General features: G+C 35.9%; 1 protein-coding gene across 1 annotated transcript; it reads left to right on the top strand.

Moving 5' to 3' along the window:
- The first annotated feature begins 40 nt into the window (after nucleotides 1–40).
- On the top strand, nucleotides 41–18,001 carry dusp22b (dual specificity phosphatase 22b). The gene is made up of 7 exons (XM_048163292.1): nucleotides 41–203; nucleotides 2,027–2,060; nucleotides 2,135–2,217; nucleotides 5,503–5,552; nucleotides 8,191–8,265; nucleotides 9,566–9,737; nucleotides 17,622–18,001. Exons 1-7 carry the CDS (start codon nucleotides 183–185, stop codon nucleotides 17,745–17,747), a joined length of 561 nt encoding a protein of 186 aa, XP_048019249.1. The 5' UTR covers nucleotides 41–182; the 3' UTR covers nucleotides 17,748–18,001.
- Nucleotides 18,002–18,058: the final 57 nt, after the last annotated feature.

Here is an 18,058-nt window from a genome sequence, read left to right as displayed (position 1 = left end):
GTGCATGAAGTACTTCTTGTCTGTTTTATGCGTACTGTGCCTTTAAGAGAGGCTCGTCCAGGAACTCAAGACAGTGTGTAGATACACGACAAGTTGAATGTGAGCTCTTATAGCGATTAACTGTTGATACAAGCCTCGTTCAAGCGGACCACTGAAATACTAGCCACTGCATACACCGTGGCATGGGAAACGGAATAAATAAGGTAGATGGATATGCTTCCCTCTTCTCCTTCTGCAGTGCTTTAGGTCTGTAGGTTTGAGAGGGATTATCGATGTGACACGAATCGATGCTCCTCCAACATAAACACTACGCTGCCTTCCAAGTGTTTGTGTTTATTAGTGGCGTTGGCTAAGAAAAGTGTCACTGTTGCTCATACTTTGGGCTAGTCATTTGAACAAACCACTGCGTATGAAACTTTGTGCAGGTTGTGCCACATGAATGATTCCTCAAACTAATGTGTTTTGTTGAGGAGATGTGCGGTTAGTTTTGATTACGAGTAAACGGATGAAAAAAAAAATCACACAGAAGTTACTTGAAGTTGTTTTTATTTGGGCTAGTAAGCAACCACATATAAACCACCACCAACATCACAGCAACCACGCAACAATCTGCCAATGACCACTTGGAACACCTTAGCAACTGTATAGAAACGTGCTGACAACCATCCAGGGGTGCGTTTCCCAAAAACAACTATGGCAAGTTCTGTCGTTACCAATAGAGTTAGCCAACGATGCTTTTGGGAAACACACCCCAGAGGACCATAGCAACCACATAGCAGTGTGCTGCTAACAACTACTCAAGAACACCTTAGCAACCACATAGCAATGCTATGGCAACTGACCATAATCTCAGTAGCTCCTCACTGCAGTACACGAGATCCAGGGGGTGGAGATGGGTATGTTAAGGGATCAGTGTTTGGTGTAAGCAATCAATACTGTAATTCATATGACCAATAAAATCTTAAGAATCGGCTGCAGGGCGGCATTGGCCTGTCTTCTGATGTCACACTTGAATGTGGGCCGGGTCGGATGTCCACAACAGGCTCCATCAAGATGCTTCTCATATGTAAAGTGGGAGGAGTTGGACCTGGATCCAACATCATCCCCGGATCTCATGTTTTGCAGTGAGGACCATCTCTCAATCAAACTCCTGGTGAAGGGTCAATTGGTCATTGGTTGTTTATGACACATTTTATTTGAGAGTTTGGATAAAATCATGCACAGCTTCTATGAAGAATACTATTCATCAAAACAAGATATCATTTTAAATAGTTAATGCATGTGATTTTCTCAAATTGTAAAATCTGAAAAGCAATCAGATTTATTTCTGGTCAAATTTATCAGCAAAATCAGAATCAGAATAGTTGAAAATTGTGACAGTGTTTTCTTCCCTGCTGTGACAAAATACCTGAGTGAATGAGAAAAAAAGGGGGCAGGACTTGATTTTATCCATTGGGATAAGATAGTAGAATATGTTACCTTGTTTCCATGGTTTCATGTGAGTGACAGGTTGTCATCAGAGATGTTGTAGTGAGGGGATCGGGCACGTTAATGTTTTCAATTTTGTGGTGACTTTAAAATCAACATGAAATGGAAGTCTTTTTTTCCCCCCATTGTGACGTAGCCAAGTTAAATGGCTTCTGGAACAATAAAAAATAATGTAGAGCAGGGCTTGATTTTATCCATGGGGAATTGACTGCATGGTTGTGGTTTGCTATTGGTCGATTTCATGTGACTGACAGGTTGCCCCGCCCTCCCATCAGTAAACAAATCATCAGAGAAGAGCTGCAAGATGGAGGGGAGGTTATTTTGAATAAAGATTACAAGACGCATGAATTAAAAAAAAATAATACTGTGCACGGATAATAAATACTGCAATATTCTGAATAAAAAAGCAAGAATTGTCCATTTTGATTTCATGGTGACTTTAAACACATTAGTTGTCTATTTTTGGAGTGCTATAATATGTAGTTTTGTATTATTTTGGTTTGGTTGTGACTGAACAAACCTGCTTGTGTCATCCCAGGTTCTGTCAGACCTGTACTTGGGTAATTTCAAAGGTAAGAATGGACAACACCATTTTTAATAAGGTGCATGTCTAGCGAAGATAATAAATGTTTATTTATTTTCACAGATGCCAGAGACAGGGAGCAATTAGCGAGAAACAACATCACACACATCCTCTCCATCCATGATACAGCCGCTCCCATTTTACAGGTAGTTGGACTCATTATTTCATGTCTTCAAAATATTTATAAGCTTCTATATACTAATGCACACATAAAATCATGGTGTCATGTCAGCAGAATGATGACACGTATCAGCATATTTCATTCTCATTATTTTACACTTGCAGCTTGCTTCCCTATTTAGCAGCTGAATGTGTGTTGCAACCTGTCTTGAGATGCAAGATTTATTTTGAGATTAAATGGGTTTATTCTGCAGTAATGTTGTCAGGATACCAAAATTATGACTTCGATATGATACCTGACTAAAAGCCTCGATACTAATACTGAATCGATACCGTGGTAAAAAAAAAAAAAAAAAAAAAAAAACTAAAATAGTAAAAGTAATCAAATAATATGACAGAACTTAAAATTCATTGTTTTATAAATTAAACATTCCCTCTCATTTATTTTAATAAATTAATAATTACATGCCTCAGTGTGAATGTCCTTACAGAGATCTTTGCAGTAATCACAATTAATCTTTCACAGTTCTGAACAGGATGGGATAGGGGTGGGTGATATGACCAAAATCTTTTTTCATGATAAGTTAATATTTTAAATTTATAATCACAATATTATTATTAAATTCATTTTATCTTTGTTAATAAAAATAAGCAAAGATGCAAATTACAGACAATATGACACACTATATAAGAAAGATGCAAATAAAATAAACAGTGCTTTACATTTTTCAGGTCGGCTGCAGTAGGTCTATTTAACAGCATTCAAGTAAGAAATTAAATAATCAAATGGAGAAAAAAAAACAGTGGATAGCATTCACTCAATCAGACTTTTTTTTTTTTTTTTTTTGATTAACATTCATTCGTCACACAGACAGCAGCAGGTTTATTAGGCTGCTGTACCTTTAAAGGGTTAGTTCACCCAGAAATGACTTGAGGGTGAGTAAATTATGGGATAATTTTAATTTTCGGTGAACTAACCCTTTGAAGTGGTCATGAACTGAGAAATCAAAATTACCTGGATCTTTTGACACATTGTACTATAAAACATCCTGTAAGTTTCAGAACTCAAAATTTTCTTGTTAGTCTAACAACAGCTTATATTGAAGCCAATCTGTCAGAACGATAGGTCGTGGAATGTGCCACTTTATTACGTAATAGTGTGGCTAAACACCGCCTCCACAGAAGATGATCAGTGCCTGCTTCTACATCACTGCCTGTTTAGCCCCGCCCACCGAATCACGATTACCATTTGATAGGTAACACAGAGACGCTAACACTGGGTTACTAGAGCTAGCAAGCGATAAAAATGGCTTTGGGGATGGCAAGATGTGAATGTCTAAGTTGAGCATTATTTATTTGTATGTGGTACATTTCTCTGAAGATTATTTGCTCAGTTTGCAAACAGACTTTTACGATATGGACGTGACAGTAATAAGACAACATGTGAGTAACTGTGTTAATTCTAATGCCTGATCTAGTGATTTCTGATATTAATGATTCATGTGCAGTCTAATGTTCTTTGTCTATGTGTTAGTAATTCAAATCAGTGACTAAACGGTCAACTTCACATTATTTCTGTATGATGAAAATAATCTGTTATTTAAACTGTGCTTAAATTACATATAGAAAGCGTTCAAAGAATGCTCCCTTTACAGTCGCTGGAGCTGTAAAACAGTGTAAGTTTATCAATGACTGAGTTCTGGACTCGTGCCAAAACTCCTGTTAAAATCAACAAATCTCTTATTTACATCATGTTTGCACTGTTAGTTATGATGAAAGCATTCGTGAGAATGCAGAAATCGAGTTGCAACGATGAGATCGCTGCATTCATGTGCTCAACATCGGCTACAATGTTCATCAATGTAACCTTTCATGCCACAGTATAATGCTATAGATCTAAATATAATGCTATAATCAACACATTTTACAATTAGTTAACCTTGAGAGCTGTAATAGTAGCTAAAAGTTTTCAAGAGAGTTCCACATAGAGAGTAATACTTAGCTATTTCATATGCAAAGATGTCAGCCAATCACAGCAGTGGGAGTTTACACTGAAGTCTGACAGCAGACACTTTAAACAGAGCATTCAAAAAAAAATGCCTTTTATTTCTAAATTATGACCATTTTTAATGTAAAAATTATTCTGACATTATAAGTGCACACCATGAAACATAAAACATTAAAACAATGTAGTTCATGACATTAAGAACTGCACGGATTCAATATATTGGAACACATCTGATTTCTTTCTATGCTGTTTAAGTTCACTGAAGAAATACCTGATTGTGTTTACATGAATACTCTCCAGGACATGCATTTTGACATATTTTTGACAATTCAAGCCCAATAATCCGCAAAAGAGAACTGAAGTCGTGATCATCCCGTCGGAAAGGTGGCTTTCTGTGCACGCGCTTCAGGTCTGAGCCCAGCAACGCAAGTAGCGCTTAGCTCATTTTAAAATAAAAAAAATGTTTCTTTGTTTCTTTCTTTGTCATGTACTGCTCGTATATATTTTTTTATTCTCTGCAGGGAGTGGAAGCAGAGCTCTGTACACACGTCCTGGCGCCTGATGTCACACATCGACATTAAGAAATACGGCTCTTATAAAAAAAAAAAAAAAACGTATCTAATAAAAATTTGTAGTTATTATCTAATAATAATTTTTTTTTTATATCGCAATACCTTTCTGGTACCAGTATAGTGCAACACTGTTCTGTAGGGACATACGGTATTTATTTTATTTGTTCAGGTCCTAAAAAGTCTTAAATTCTGCAGATACACTTCCTAAGTGAGTGGCATCTCTTACAGGAAAATGAGACCTTTAATCTGCACCCATTTACTTGTGCCGAAAGCATTGTACACTGTAAAAAATATTTTTTGATTTTAGTAAACTAAACCTAATTTACTGCATTTGTCGAATTGATTTGTCCAGTGTATTTGACTTAATAAAAGTTTTAGGTGTAAGTAAAACTCAAAAAGCCCATGCAAAATAATAATAATAATAATAATAATAATAATGAGTTGAAATTTTGTACATTGTACAGTATTCTTGCATGAAGTTGCAAACTGGATAGCTGTCAGTCTGAGGCCAGTAAAACGACTTGGGGTAAAACAATAAAATATTGACTATTAGAGTGCTATGTTTTGAATTTATTATTGAAAATGAACACATTGTGGGCATGTGCAACAAAAAAGTCTGTTTGTAACATGAAAAGGTTTACTCTCTGTCTTTCATACTTACATTTTGCTCTATCACATGTAATTTTGAGACATACTGAAGCACTTCTCATGTCTTTCCTCCATTTCTTTAGGAGATGACTTATCTTTGTATCCCAGCAGCAGATGCACCCACACAAAACCTGTGAGTAGGCTTTATGCATTTCTGATTGGCATCTTTGCTAATAGCTAGTCGGCCGCCAGTGGGCAGCGCGAGTAACTGTGGCAACCTGAAAATGTAAATTTTTTTCATAAGCAAACTGTTTAAGTTCTGCATTTACACATGCTGTTCACTTTCATCTTTTCCTCAGTCTTCATTACACTAAATCTGTGATGTTGGTTTTACATGTCATATCAAACTAGTTACATCCTTGAGTGCACATGCATTTACACACGCACACACACACAGAGACCCGCACATACGCACACTTCCTCTTGTGGCCCTCTTGGTGCAGGAAGGAAGTTATGAGCTGGGTTCTGCAGTGATGCCTTGGTCTCACTACGCCTTTATTTTTATCCCCCCTTTACCATCAACCCTCTTGTCACCCTTATGAGACTGCGAAACCCGGCCATGCGTAATGTGAAACTGACCCTCTTTAACCAAACTGGACAAACCCAACCCTTTCTCATCCTGGTCCTGTCAAAAGGATGGATGTTCTGGAGGAAACGCTACTCTACCTTACCGTGTTGTTTTTTCTTTGCATGTTTAAAAGAAACCACAGTCAGATTTTTGGATTTCTTGACAGCCACTATCTGGACAGGTTCAAGCAAAACATGTCTGTATTTTGTTGCTGGTAGGGTATTCAAATAGAAAGGCAATGCTTAAAGGTTTTATTTCTTTGAACAATATATTCAGTGTATGTATGCATTCTTAAACACACATAAGGTTTTAGGAAGAAGGCACACAACATGTCCTCTAAACCCCTCATAGTAGTGCATGTCATGAAGACTTGACCACCCTGGAATGTCCAGATCATGGAAAACCTGGAATTTTATTATTGAACTTTATTATTATTTAACTTTATTATTGAAGTCGTGAAAATATCTTGAATCTAATTTTGTTGTTTTGCTCTGCTCTGAATTATCTTTGCAAGTGCTTGTTTAGAGCAAAATCCATCAGTTTCTCCATTGGGCTCATTGGGTGCATTAAAAACAGTATCATTTAAATATATCAAATCAAATGGTTGGTACCCTACATATAAATGGAAACCAGTGTCTTTTTTTAAAAAAGTAATGGAATTTCATTGGTCAAACTGTGTGGGACCAAGAACAAGGAGAGCACAATGGTTGAAAGGTTCATCAAAAAATAAAAATTCTGTCATCAGTTACTCGTTCCATACTTCTTCAAACACAAATGGAAATTTTTTTAATATTCTCTTACCGTTTTTTGCCCATACAATACAATTTTCATGCCTAAATTTTCATGCATTAAACACCAGTAATCTTTATAAGTACAAAAAGACATTGTAAAGGTAATCAATATGAATTGAGCTGTTTAATCCAAGTCTCCTGAAGAGACATGATTGCTTGATATGATGAACAGATTTAATTTAGGCTTTTATTTACAAAACTACTAAGAGTTCACAAGAGCACAAAAGCATTCAGAAAGTTGCCCTGATCATTCAAAGGCCTTTGTCCACAGCAGAGTTTTTTTTTGTATGTCTGTCAGATGTACATGTACTGTAGTAATCATAAACATTTTTGATGACAAACCTGCCTATGTTAAATATGTTTTTTTTTTTTTTTTTTTTACTTGGTATTAGAAGTGTGCAGATAAGAGTATAAGATAAAGCAATAAGCTTAGTGAAGCTGTGGTTTACAGTGAATTTAGAACAGCTAAGTGCCGTTGTTAGGCACAATGTGGAGCGGTTACTCTATAAAAATATTTATTTTAATATTTAAAATATTTATGCCGGAACAAATTTTATATTTAAGCCAGTGTTTTAACGTTGTTTCACACACAATACTGACTCAGCCTAAACACCTCACTGAAATGTTTTGAGCATTTCAATACATACTTGTTCGAGTATCAGTATCAAGCCTACATAAACTTATGGCAGGAACTGTGAAGGCTGTAAATATTGAAGTTGTTAAAAAAAGATGTATTGTAGACCGGCCGGCCGCAGTGAGCAATCTGCATCTGGAAAACATCATGTATACAGGATGTCTCGTAATTCTCTGTTTACTGTTACGGTTATGACCTTCCCGCCACTGGAGGAACAGTCCTGTCAGCATCATACTATGCTCATAGTCTAAACGCAAACCTCTATGACATGAAGATGTATTGAAAAATACATTTTTACATTTTATTGCCAATTTTTTTCTTTTTTTTCTGACAATTAAAGGGATAGTTCACCCAAAAATTAATATTCTGTCATCATTTACACACCCTCATGTCATTCCAAACCTGTTTTTTTCTTCTTCTGTGGAGCACACAAGAAGATAATTTAAAAAAATGCATCAGTGTTTTTTCTTTTTCTTTTTTTCCATCTAGCAAAAGTTGTTTTGGACCCTGTTAACTTTCATTGTTTAAAAAAACAAAACAGTTCTTCAAAATATCTTTTGGTGAACTATCCTTTAAGCCACAATTACTGCCTCATTGCATTAGATAACAAAATGTCGAAACAAACCCATGAAATTAAGTGTGCATTAAATGTGTCTTCAGTGTCCAAAAGTGACATCACTGCATTAAAATAGGCTATATTTCACTGCAAAATCCTTCACATTTGTGTCACTTCTGTATAGACCTACATGTGGTAAATTGGTCTCTTTCCCCTCCACAGCATTCAGCATTTTAAGAAGAGCATTATGTTCATGCACGAGTCCCGACTGAAAGGGGAGGGCTGTCTAGTTCACTGGTAAGTGAGGGATTTTTATGTCCTCCAGCTATTGAAATCTACACTGTAAACTAACTGATGTTAGTAGATCCATATGGTTGCACACAGGGCTTGACATCCGCCAACCCGCCAAATGTAGGTGGATTTTAGCAGTGGTGTGTAACGTAGTCACTCCTACTAGCCACTTTGGCATGTAATATAGCTATACATTTTTCAATTGAAGTCTTTTAAAAAGGTATCTGAAATAATAAACTAAGTGCAATGTAGTGTTGTCAAAAATACAGATTTTTTTTCAGTACATATCAATACTGAAATATCTGAAATGTTACAATATTAATTTTCCTCAGAATAGATATATGCTACCAGTTGCAGTTTCTCGCTGTCTCATCTCTCCGACAGCTGACAGTTGACACACAAACCCACCTCCCTTCACTCACTCATTTCATTTGCTCTGGATGAATATTGTTGATGTTACAGGGCTTGAATTTAGGCATGGGATTGTGCATATTGCGCATAACTTTACTAATTTCTACAGATTTTGGTCTCACACCCAAAGTGCGTGCACATAAAGATGCCTCAGAGTACCCTACTGTAACAGTATAATGGATTTGTGCATCAGGTCTTAAAGTGACAGCAGCCTAATATACCTGCTGCCAATTTATGAGATAATATTAAAAATATCTATATAGCAGTTTTCCCCCATGGTATTGATGTCAAAATTGTGGCCAGTGAAAATGCTGAGTGGCTTAAACTATGAAAAACCACTACCTAAAACCACTGGCTGGTGAGCAAAAAAAAAAGTTAATGTCAAGCCCTGGTTGCATGCACCAAGATATAAGATCTTACCTTATGAGGAAGCAAAATGTGCACACCACCAAGATATCAGCACTAACCGAGCCCTGTGTGACAATGTGAACAGCTGATAAGTAGGTGTCAGGGGGGCTATTTTTGAACTTCCCAAAAACAACAGTACAGTAAACATAAGCCTCTGTTTGATATGACAATATAATACAGCATATGGGTAGAGTGCTTTCTTCTGGAAAACATAGTGGGGTCTGTAGGATTCGAAATGTGAACGTTTGTCCTCTTGCAATGACAAAGTTGCAAGACGAAGTTGAATGCTTAATGTTTGGGGCTCATTCTCATGTCTAACCTAAACAAACACCAGTAATTATTATGTCACATTGCCCTTATGTTAGCATCAACCAAGCTTTTGTGAAAATTTAAGCTACGTTTCATTTCGGTAGCTACGTCCTCAAGGATGTCTTATTTAGGAAAAGAATCTTAGTGAGTGGCTGAATTTTGATTTCATGTAATCCAGTCTTGCTGGCGTGTCACGCAGTGTGACACTGGTGGTGGCGTACATTATGACTGTGACTACTCTGGGATGGCAGGAGGCTCTGGCTGCGGTGAAGGTGGCGAGACCTTGTGCTTCACCCAATGCAGGCTTCCAGACCCAGCTGCAGGTGTTTGAGAGCACTGAACTACAGCAGGTGATTCCTTCACATTTGATGACTGAAATTACATTGTCAGCAGTTAGCACCCAAATGCAATTACATGATATTGATGAAGATGTCAGTTCAAATTAAGCCAATTTGAACCTCATGAATTAATGTTTCAAAAGGGTTTGTTGTTGTTGTGATTTTTTTTTCTGTGGCAGTATCTTTACAAACCTGACAACTTTACCACTGGCCTCAAATTATGTCAATGACCATGTTTACATGCACTTTAAAGGGCTATTCACACTGCGCTTAACCCCGCGAAGCGATGCAGTGTTGGAATGTTAGGTCACACTTTATATTAGGTACTTTAACTACTAGGTACTTCATCAAAAATTAAGTACAATGTACTTATTGTGTTCATGTTGTATTGTAAAACTCTTGTGGTGCTATTGAGGTGGATATGGGTAAGTTTAGGATACATGTTTGGTGGTATTAGTTAGGTTTAAGCATGAGTTAAGGTGTATGGGAAGGGTCAACAGTGTAAATATAGACAGGGGTTAAATTGGGATTTGTTATGTGGGGGGGGTTCAGGCTTTCGAGGGGTGCACATTTGTACACACTCTGCTATGAACACTAAAATGCTGATCAAAAACATTCTAGATTCTGACTGTGCAAAGCTACATCTGATGACAATAAAATCTTTCTGCTGTGATCTTTATTTGGAACTATTTTCGCTGCTGAAATAGAGCAAAAACAGTCTATATTGCATCTAAAAAAGTGACTTTATTAACTACTTGTTTATTGAACTGTTGTATAAAAGTAGTGTCATATTTTCAATCGTGATTTCAATAACGTGGAAAACAGCACAAAAACTTCCACATTTCAAATTTTAACAGTGTTTTCTTTGTGTGTGCTGCACTCATTTGTTTCAATTTCTCCACGAGAGGCGTGAGTCTCAACAGCGCAACCTTATTACTGTCAGCACATTATACATTATATATTATTATCCATTATCAATCACCAGTTACACTAAATGTAATAGAATCATGCTTGCGTTTTGGTGATTTTCTAACTATTTTTGTTATTGATGTTTTAATCAGGCTACTGATTAAAACTCTCTTTCACTTGCCCCCTCAAAAAATCAAGTGTTAATGTCAAGCCCTGGTAAACCTATTTAAAAGGTTAGAAAATTCTGTCATTAATTACTCGCCCTCACTTTCGTTCATCTTCAGAATATTTTTGATGAAATCCGAGAGCTGTCTGACTCCTCCATAGACAGCAATTTAACTACCACTTTTGAGGACCAGAAGGATGCTTGAAACATTGTTAAAGTAGTCGACGTGGAACTTCCAGTTTAGCGTCTGCCATGTGAAATTGCAAGGTCGGGAGCTTTGCAAAACAGTTATATTTATTTTTTACACAAGTTACAACACTTAAATTGTTTTGCGGGATATTTCTGAACTTCGCACATCAATATTGAAGGCTCCGTGACAGAAAAAGACTGATTCGGCGAGCTCTAACGGATCTACATAGTCAGCCAAAGATGAAACTAGCATAACTGATGGTGCAACAATAATGCTACAATTATCCATTATTAGTACAAGCCTGTTGTACTGGACCCCGTCCGAATCATGGCCAAACCTTTCTTTATTGAGTTTTACGTACTTCACACAAAAAAATGAAGCGTCTGTTTTCACACCAGAAAATCACTGTAAGAGCTTGATAAAACACAGTGCAAGAAGTGTGCATTGAAATATTATCCATAAACTCTCTTTCCTTTGCATTATCGTCAACATACATAGCGAATTACACAGAAACTCTTGTTACAATTAACAGTAAAAAAAATAAATAAAATAAAAAACAATTAAATATATATATAAAAGACTGCAAGCTGGATCACGAGCAGTTGGTAGTGATCCATCCTTGAGTAACAACATTTTTGCTAAATCTGTGTTTTGTATTGTCCCTTTGTATTGACATTTATTCACAAAGCAGTAGTGTAAAATGATTCACACAGGCATAAACACATTTAGGGTGTACATTTAAGGTTCATTTAGGGTATATGGGGGTGCATACCCTTAAAAAACAACAAAAAAAAAAACAACGAATCCACTGCGTCTTCAGCGGCTCTGATGTCAGGAGTACATGTTACTGTTATGTAACTGTTATGTTCACTCTTACATCCAACAACAAAACACCTCAATCACTTACGAGTCATTCTTGTTGCTACAGCTGCTCCAGCCTGAAGAGAAAATGGAGGACTGTGTACAACTCGCTCAGAGTGGGGTCTATGCTAATATGACAGAGTCTGTTATAGCAGTTGTGGACATCTGCAAACGGCTTGTTCCACACACTGCTTATGATTTATTTGGAATTAAATAAAAAGAAGTGGGTGGATTTTTATAATTATAGGGTGGTTGTGAAATGCATCTTTGTTCTGCTGACCACTTTAGATTAAAAGGGGATCGGGTAGGACAGGTTCTCTATTCAATATTTCATTCTAAATCTAGAGGCTGTGCAATTTTAGTGCATAAATCTGTCCCATTTGTAGCCTCTGAAACTATTGTAGATCATAAAGGAAGATACATTATTGTATCATCCATACTTTTCTCGACCCCCTTGACTCTTGCAAATGTTTATGCTCCCAATTATGATGATCCTACTTTTATTTATTCTTTTCTGTCTTGTATTCTGTCTTGGGGACTTTAATTGCATTATGTCTCCCATTCTTGATAAATCTTCCAAAACGATAAATCTTGTGCCTCAGTTATCCACACATTTATGCAAAAGTATGGTATATATTATGCATTCTGTCACTTGCATCCCTCTGAAAGGAAGTATTCATATTTTCTCATGTTCAGCTGATGTATTCTCACGTTGATTATTTCTTTTTGGACAATACATTTCTTCCATACTTACAGGACTGTTCTTACCTAAGTATTGTAATTTCTGATCATGTACCAATTATATTAGAGCTTCAAATTCCACATCAGCCACCTAAATACTGTCAGTGGTGTCTAAGTCTCCTATCCAACAAGGATTTTATTGAATTTGTCTCTTCCAACATATCAAGTTTTATTGAAGTCAATACTACAGCAGGCATGTCATACTCTACTATTTGGGAAAACCTAAAAATTTTATTTATGTGGTCTAATATTTTCTTATTCTTCCCCTAAAAATCAAGAGAAGAAAAGACATCTTAAGGAAATATCTAACGCCATAGCGCTTATTGATAGCCAGTATGCCTCGGATCCTTCCCCTGAACTTTTTGAAGAGTGTCAGTTCTTACAGGCAGAATATGATATATTATCAAACGATGAGGCTGAAAAATTTATTCTTCGTGCTCAACATAGGGTTTATGAACAAAGTGATAGGACAGGGAAGTTCCTTGCCCAGCAGATTCATGAGGCTGAAGCATCTCGTGTGATTCCCCAATTTATACTCCTCAAAATCCCCACCAGATGCTTTCGCAATGAACACTTTTCTTATTGGAATTGAATTTCCCACTATTCTTTAGATAAAGACATTCAAACTGAGGAAATTAAGGAATCTGTAGCATCTATGAAATCTGTCAATTTGTTAAGCCCAATTTTACTTTTGGTTTTCTCAGAAAGTCTTCAGAATGATTATTTGCCTGCAAGTCTCTATCAAGCGACTTTTTGCTGCTTTTAAAGAAAGACAAGAATCCACTAGAATGTGGTTCATATCCTCCTATCTCTTTGTTAAATTTTGATTATAAGATTTTAGCCAAATTTTTATCTACCCGTCTTGAAAATTCTGTGGGTCAAATAATTTTGCCTGATCAAACTGGCTTTACTCGGGATAGGCATTCTTTTTATAATATTAGGCACAATTTTAATATATTATTTTCTTCACATTCAAACAAGAGGTGGTACTGTCACGCAACGCTGAAAAGGTGTTTGACAGTGTTGAATGGAACTTTCTCAGGTCTTAGGAAAATTTGGATTTGTCCCTACATTTATCTCTTGTATTAAAATTTTATATGTGGGCCCTAAAGCTTCTATACATACTTATAATGTCTTTTCAGAGTATTTCAAACTGCAGCGGGGCACAAGACAGGGCTGTCACCTTTCCCCATTGTTATTTGCCATAGCCTGGTATTTGCCTATATTAGCCATAGCCTTATATTTGCCTATATTAGCCATATTTGCAATTGCATGGTTTCTTAATATGCAGATGACCTTCTTCTTTTTTATCTAATCCTCTTATTTCAATTCCTCAATTTTTGAGGAAAAACTGTAGTAGTTTCTCAGGATACAAACTAAATTTCTGTAAAAGTGAATTGTTCCCACTGAACTCATCTTCCCTTCAGATTTCTTATTCAGATTTTCAATTCAAGGTTGTCAGAAATCGTTTTAAATACCTGGGATTCAGGTGATCCATAAATACTCTGACCTGTTCAAAGCCAGCTTTAGTCCTCTCCATAATCATGTTAAGTCTCTCTTCGTGTCCTGGAAATGTCTCCCTCTATCTTTGATAGGAAGGGTGAATGTTATCAAAATGAATATTCTTCCTAAATTTTTATATAATTTCCAGTGCCCTCCTATATTTAATCCAAAATCTTTTTTTTTTTTTTTACAGTTTTGCAGCAGAATATTTCTTCTTTCATATGGAATAAGTCAAAACGAATTAATCAAAGTCATCTTATGAAACCAAAGTGTTTGTGTGGCCTGGCTCTGCCAAATTTTCAAACCTATTATTGGGCAGCAAACATTAGGAATCTGTTATATTGGGTGTAGCAGGATTTGCAATTAAAGAAGTCTCAGTAGGTACTGATGGAAGTACTCCAGCATCTTTAACATCCTTACAATGCGTACCAATTCCATTTAAATATATTACTTTAATAATAATAATAAAAAGTTGTTAAACATTCATTAAGGATTTGGTGTCAATTCTGTTTAGCATTGGGCCTTAAAGAGCCTTGGACTGTAGCGCCTGTTTTTTGCAGTATATTATTTCCACCCTCTTTGATGTATGGGGCTTTTAACATTTGGAGGGAACATGGCCTAGCTACAGTTGGTCAACTATACATAGATAACAATTTTGCATCCTTTACACAATTTAGAGAAAAATTCGACCTACCCAGCTCCCATTTATTTAGATACTTTAAGATATGGAACTTTATTCGTAAGCAGTTTTCTAACTTTCCCTTTTTGCCAATTAAAAATATACTTGATGTATTATACCTTCATACATCTTTGAAAGGGGTTATTTCTAAAATCTTATCTATAATTAACACAAAACTGTCCCCCTCAATGCGTGCACTGAAGGCACTCTGGGAAGAGGCGAATACACTCATCATCTATAAATACTGAGAGTCACACAGAGTCCATTGGTCTAGAACTAAATTAAACAAAATATTCCCTGATCTCAACCCAACCTGCCTTCGTTGCACAACTGAACCAGCCCAGTTATAGCATTCTTTTTGGTCTTGTCCGAAACAAACTGTCTGATTTTGGGGGAAAGTTTTCAGGTGCTTTTCTGTTATTTTTTTCTTTTCCAATAGACCCCAACCCTTTAACAGTATTGTTTGGTATTTTGCCAGAATCTGTTAATTTAAACACATTACAGGCTGACAGTGTAGCCTTTGTTGGCTAGGTGACTTATTCTTATGAACTGGAAGACAGCAATTCCCCCTCCTTATCACAATGGGTTTTTGACCTTTTGACATGCTCTCAAAATGGAAAAGATTCGGTGCGCAATTAAACAAAAGCCAAATATTTTTCTGAAAGTCTGTAGCCCTTTATGGAATATTTTAAGGAGACAACTAAATCCTATTTTTATTTTTTTATTTTTTTCATAATTTTTTCATTTTATTATTATTATTATTATTATTATTATTATTATTATTCATTGATTATTATTTATACTTGCCTGGTGTTTTATTATTATTTTTTTCTTAATCTAAATTAATGTATGGTTGTTTGTTATATGTGTATATGTACCTATAATATTTATACTATATTACTGTATTTATGTTATTGTTACTTTCTGTCAGACCTAAGATGAACCAAAAAAAAAAAAAAAATAGTCGACCTCGCCAATACTGAGCTGGCGTTCTGAAGCAGAACCTGGGAGAACTGAATGTAAACAGCATAGGAGAATAACACACAAGAGAAGACTTTGATAAATAAATTTGTTCTTTTTGTTTTGCTTTTGCACACAAAAATTATTCTCGTCACTTCATAAAATTAAGGTTGAACCACTGCAGTCACGTCCACTATTTTAACAATGTCTTTAGTACCTTTCTGGACCTTGAAAGTGGTGGTTAAATTGCTGTCTATGGACAAGATATGCCTCTCGGATTTCATCAGAAATATCTTAATTTGTGTTGAAGATGAACGAAGGTCTTGCAGGTGTGCAATAACATGAGGGAGAGTAATTAATGAAATAATTTTCATTTTTGGGTGAACTAACCCTTTAAATGTAAGTACATAGTAGTTAAAGACACCTAATATAAAGTGGGACAGAATCATGGAAACACTGAAACACTGCACGCTGTATAAACAGTAGTTTCAGTGTCTGAGGGGGAAAATGTAAAATGTTGACAGAAGACTCAACATTTGGTGTAAATAAGAGACCGTTTCATTCTTACCTTTTATAGTCCGAAAGGTCATTTAGGATAAACTTGATGGTACAGCAATATATAATATGAGGATGTGCAGTACTAGAGCTTTTATGTAAACATATCGCATGCGCCATTCGTCCAGTAAGGACATTAACCCAGGTGAGATGTTATCTTATAAATATTAATTGCTAACCCCGTGTAAATTATTAACTGTGTAAAACATGAAGCAAGATAACCCAGTATACCAGACTACTTAAATAAAATGCATGTAAATATCAGTCGTCACTCTATATTTCTCAATAATAATCTTATAGTAAGATGATATTTAAATGCTTAGTTTTATGATGAAAGCTCTGTAGTTTTAATGCAATGCAATACAATAATGATTGAGAGATGAACAAATAAACCTAAAAATCCTCATAAGCCTGATGATCATATTTGACACTCAACATCTGAACATAATTTTTCTAAAAAATAACATGGATAATCAACTAAACCTAGTTGCTTCAGTCCAGTCAGTGTTCATCTTGAAATATTACTACAATAGACCCTTGTCACATTTCCGGGTCTCGGAAGTCGTCATAGTTGGGTTAACTTTTATAGTGGTGAATGAGAGACTTCATTAGATATATTTTTTGTTTCCATTTGCACAAACAGCAAAAGAAAAACTCCACAATATAGTGTTTTCACAACTTTCAAAAAGAGGAACAAAATAGAGAGCGATTGATAACAGCAGTCAGAAGAGAGAAAGAAGTAATTAGAAACATTCTCACAGCAGCGTTAACTAGTTTTTTTTGTAATTTGGTGCAAAGGTAATATAATACAATGTATAGCGTTATATATGTACATACATTTATTAAAAATAAACTTTGCAGGATTTACAATATTGATTACCGTTAAAACGCGTCATCACAGTCTGTGAAAGTTATTCTTATGTTTACTTTATAAAAAGTCTTCACAGCAACAAGAGTCGAACATGGATGTCTGTACAGTTATACTAAGTCTCCGTTTACACCTGGTATTAAGATGCGTTTTGGTCGAGTAAATGAAGACTTTTACTTGCTAAAATCAATCACATTAAAGAAGGCATGTTGATTTTGTGCAACAGGGGTTTTACCAAAGATTTCATCATGTTAATAGTTTACAGGCTTTAAACATTTGCATATCAAATATGATACAGTAGCTTCGTAGGGTTCATTTGTGTCATGTAAATGCATGATCCAGATTACCAAATTCTGAATACAGCTGGCATTGGTTGTATTAATAAGAATCAGAGTCAATGCCCACTAAACATTCTGTGCTTGTCCGAATGAAGCGCTGGATTATAATTGTTCATATTTGTTCAGTTCAGAGAGTGGCTGAAGGAGGAGTACAAGGAAAACCCCTTTAATGATGAGGAGGAAATCCGCAACCTGCTCACACAGGTGACCGGCACCTTGACACCAGAGGAGAACGATCTTCAGGACGCCTGAGAGATCGTCACAGGCCATTCCTCGAAGACTTGCATTGTCAATGACTGTTATCTCCGATTAGAAACATGGGTTGACATCTTAATGCGTCATAGTGATGGTGTTTGTTATGGCATAGCACTGTTTATTAACTTGAGGACTCTTTTTGTAAATATGCAAGGTTTTAATGTTTACTACTGAAAAGATGTTAATGGCAAATATTGTTGTTCAGTATTTACAGTTATATTATAAAAATTGATTTATATTATGGTCTCTAACTGACTGTTTGTATTTTTCTTCTACACTTGCTGGAAATGTGAGAAGCTGAATTGCTG

Source organism: Megalobrama amblycephala, linkage group LG17, assembly GCF_018812025.1.
Source record: "Megalobrama amblycephala isolate DHTTF-2021 linkage group LG17, ASM1881202v1, whole genome shotgun sequence".
Classification (NCBI taxonomy): domain Eukaryota; kingdom Metazoa; phylum Chordata; class Actinopteri; order Cypriniformes; family Xenocyprididae; genus Megalobrama; species Megalobrama amblycephala.
This window is presented reverse-complemented; position numbering and strand designations above follow the sequence as displayed.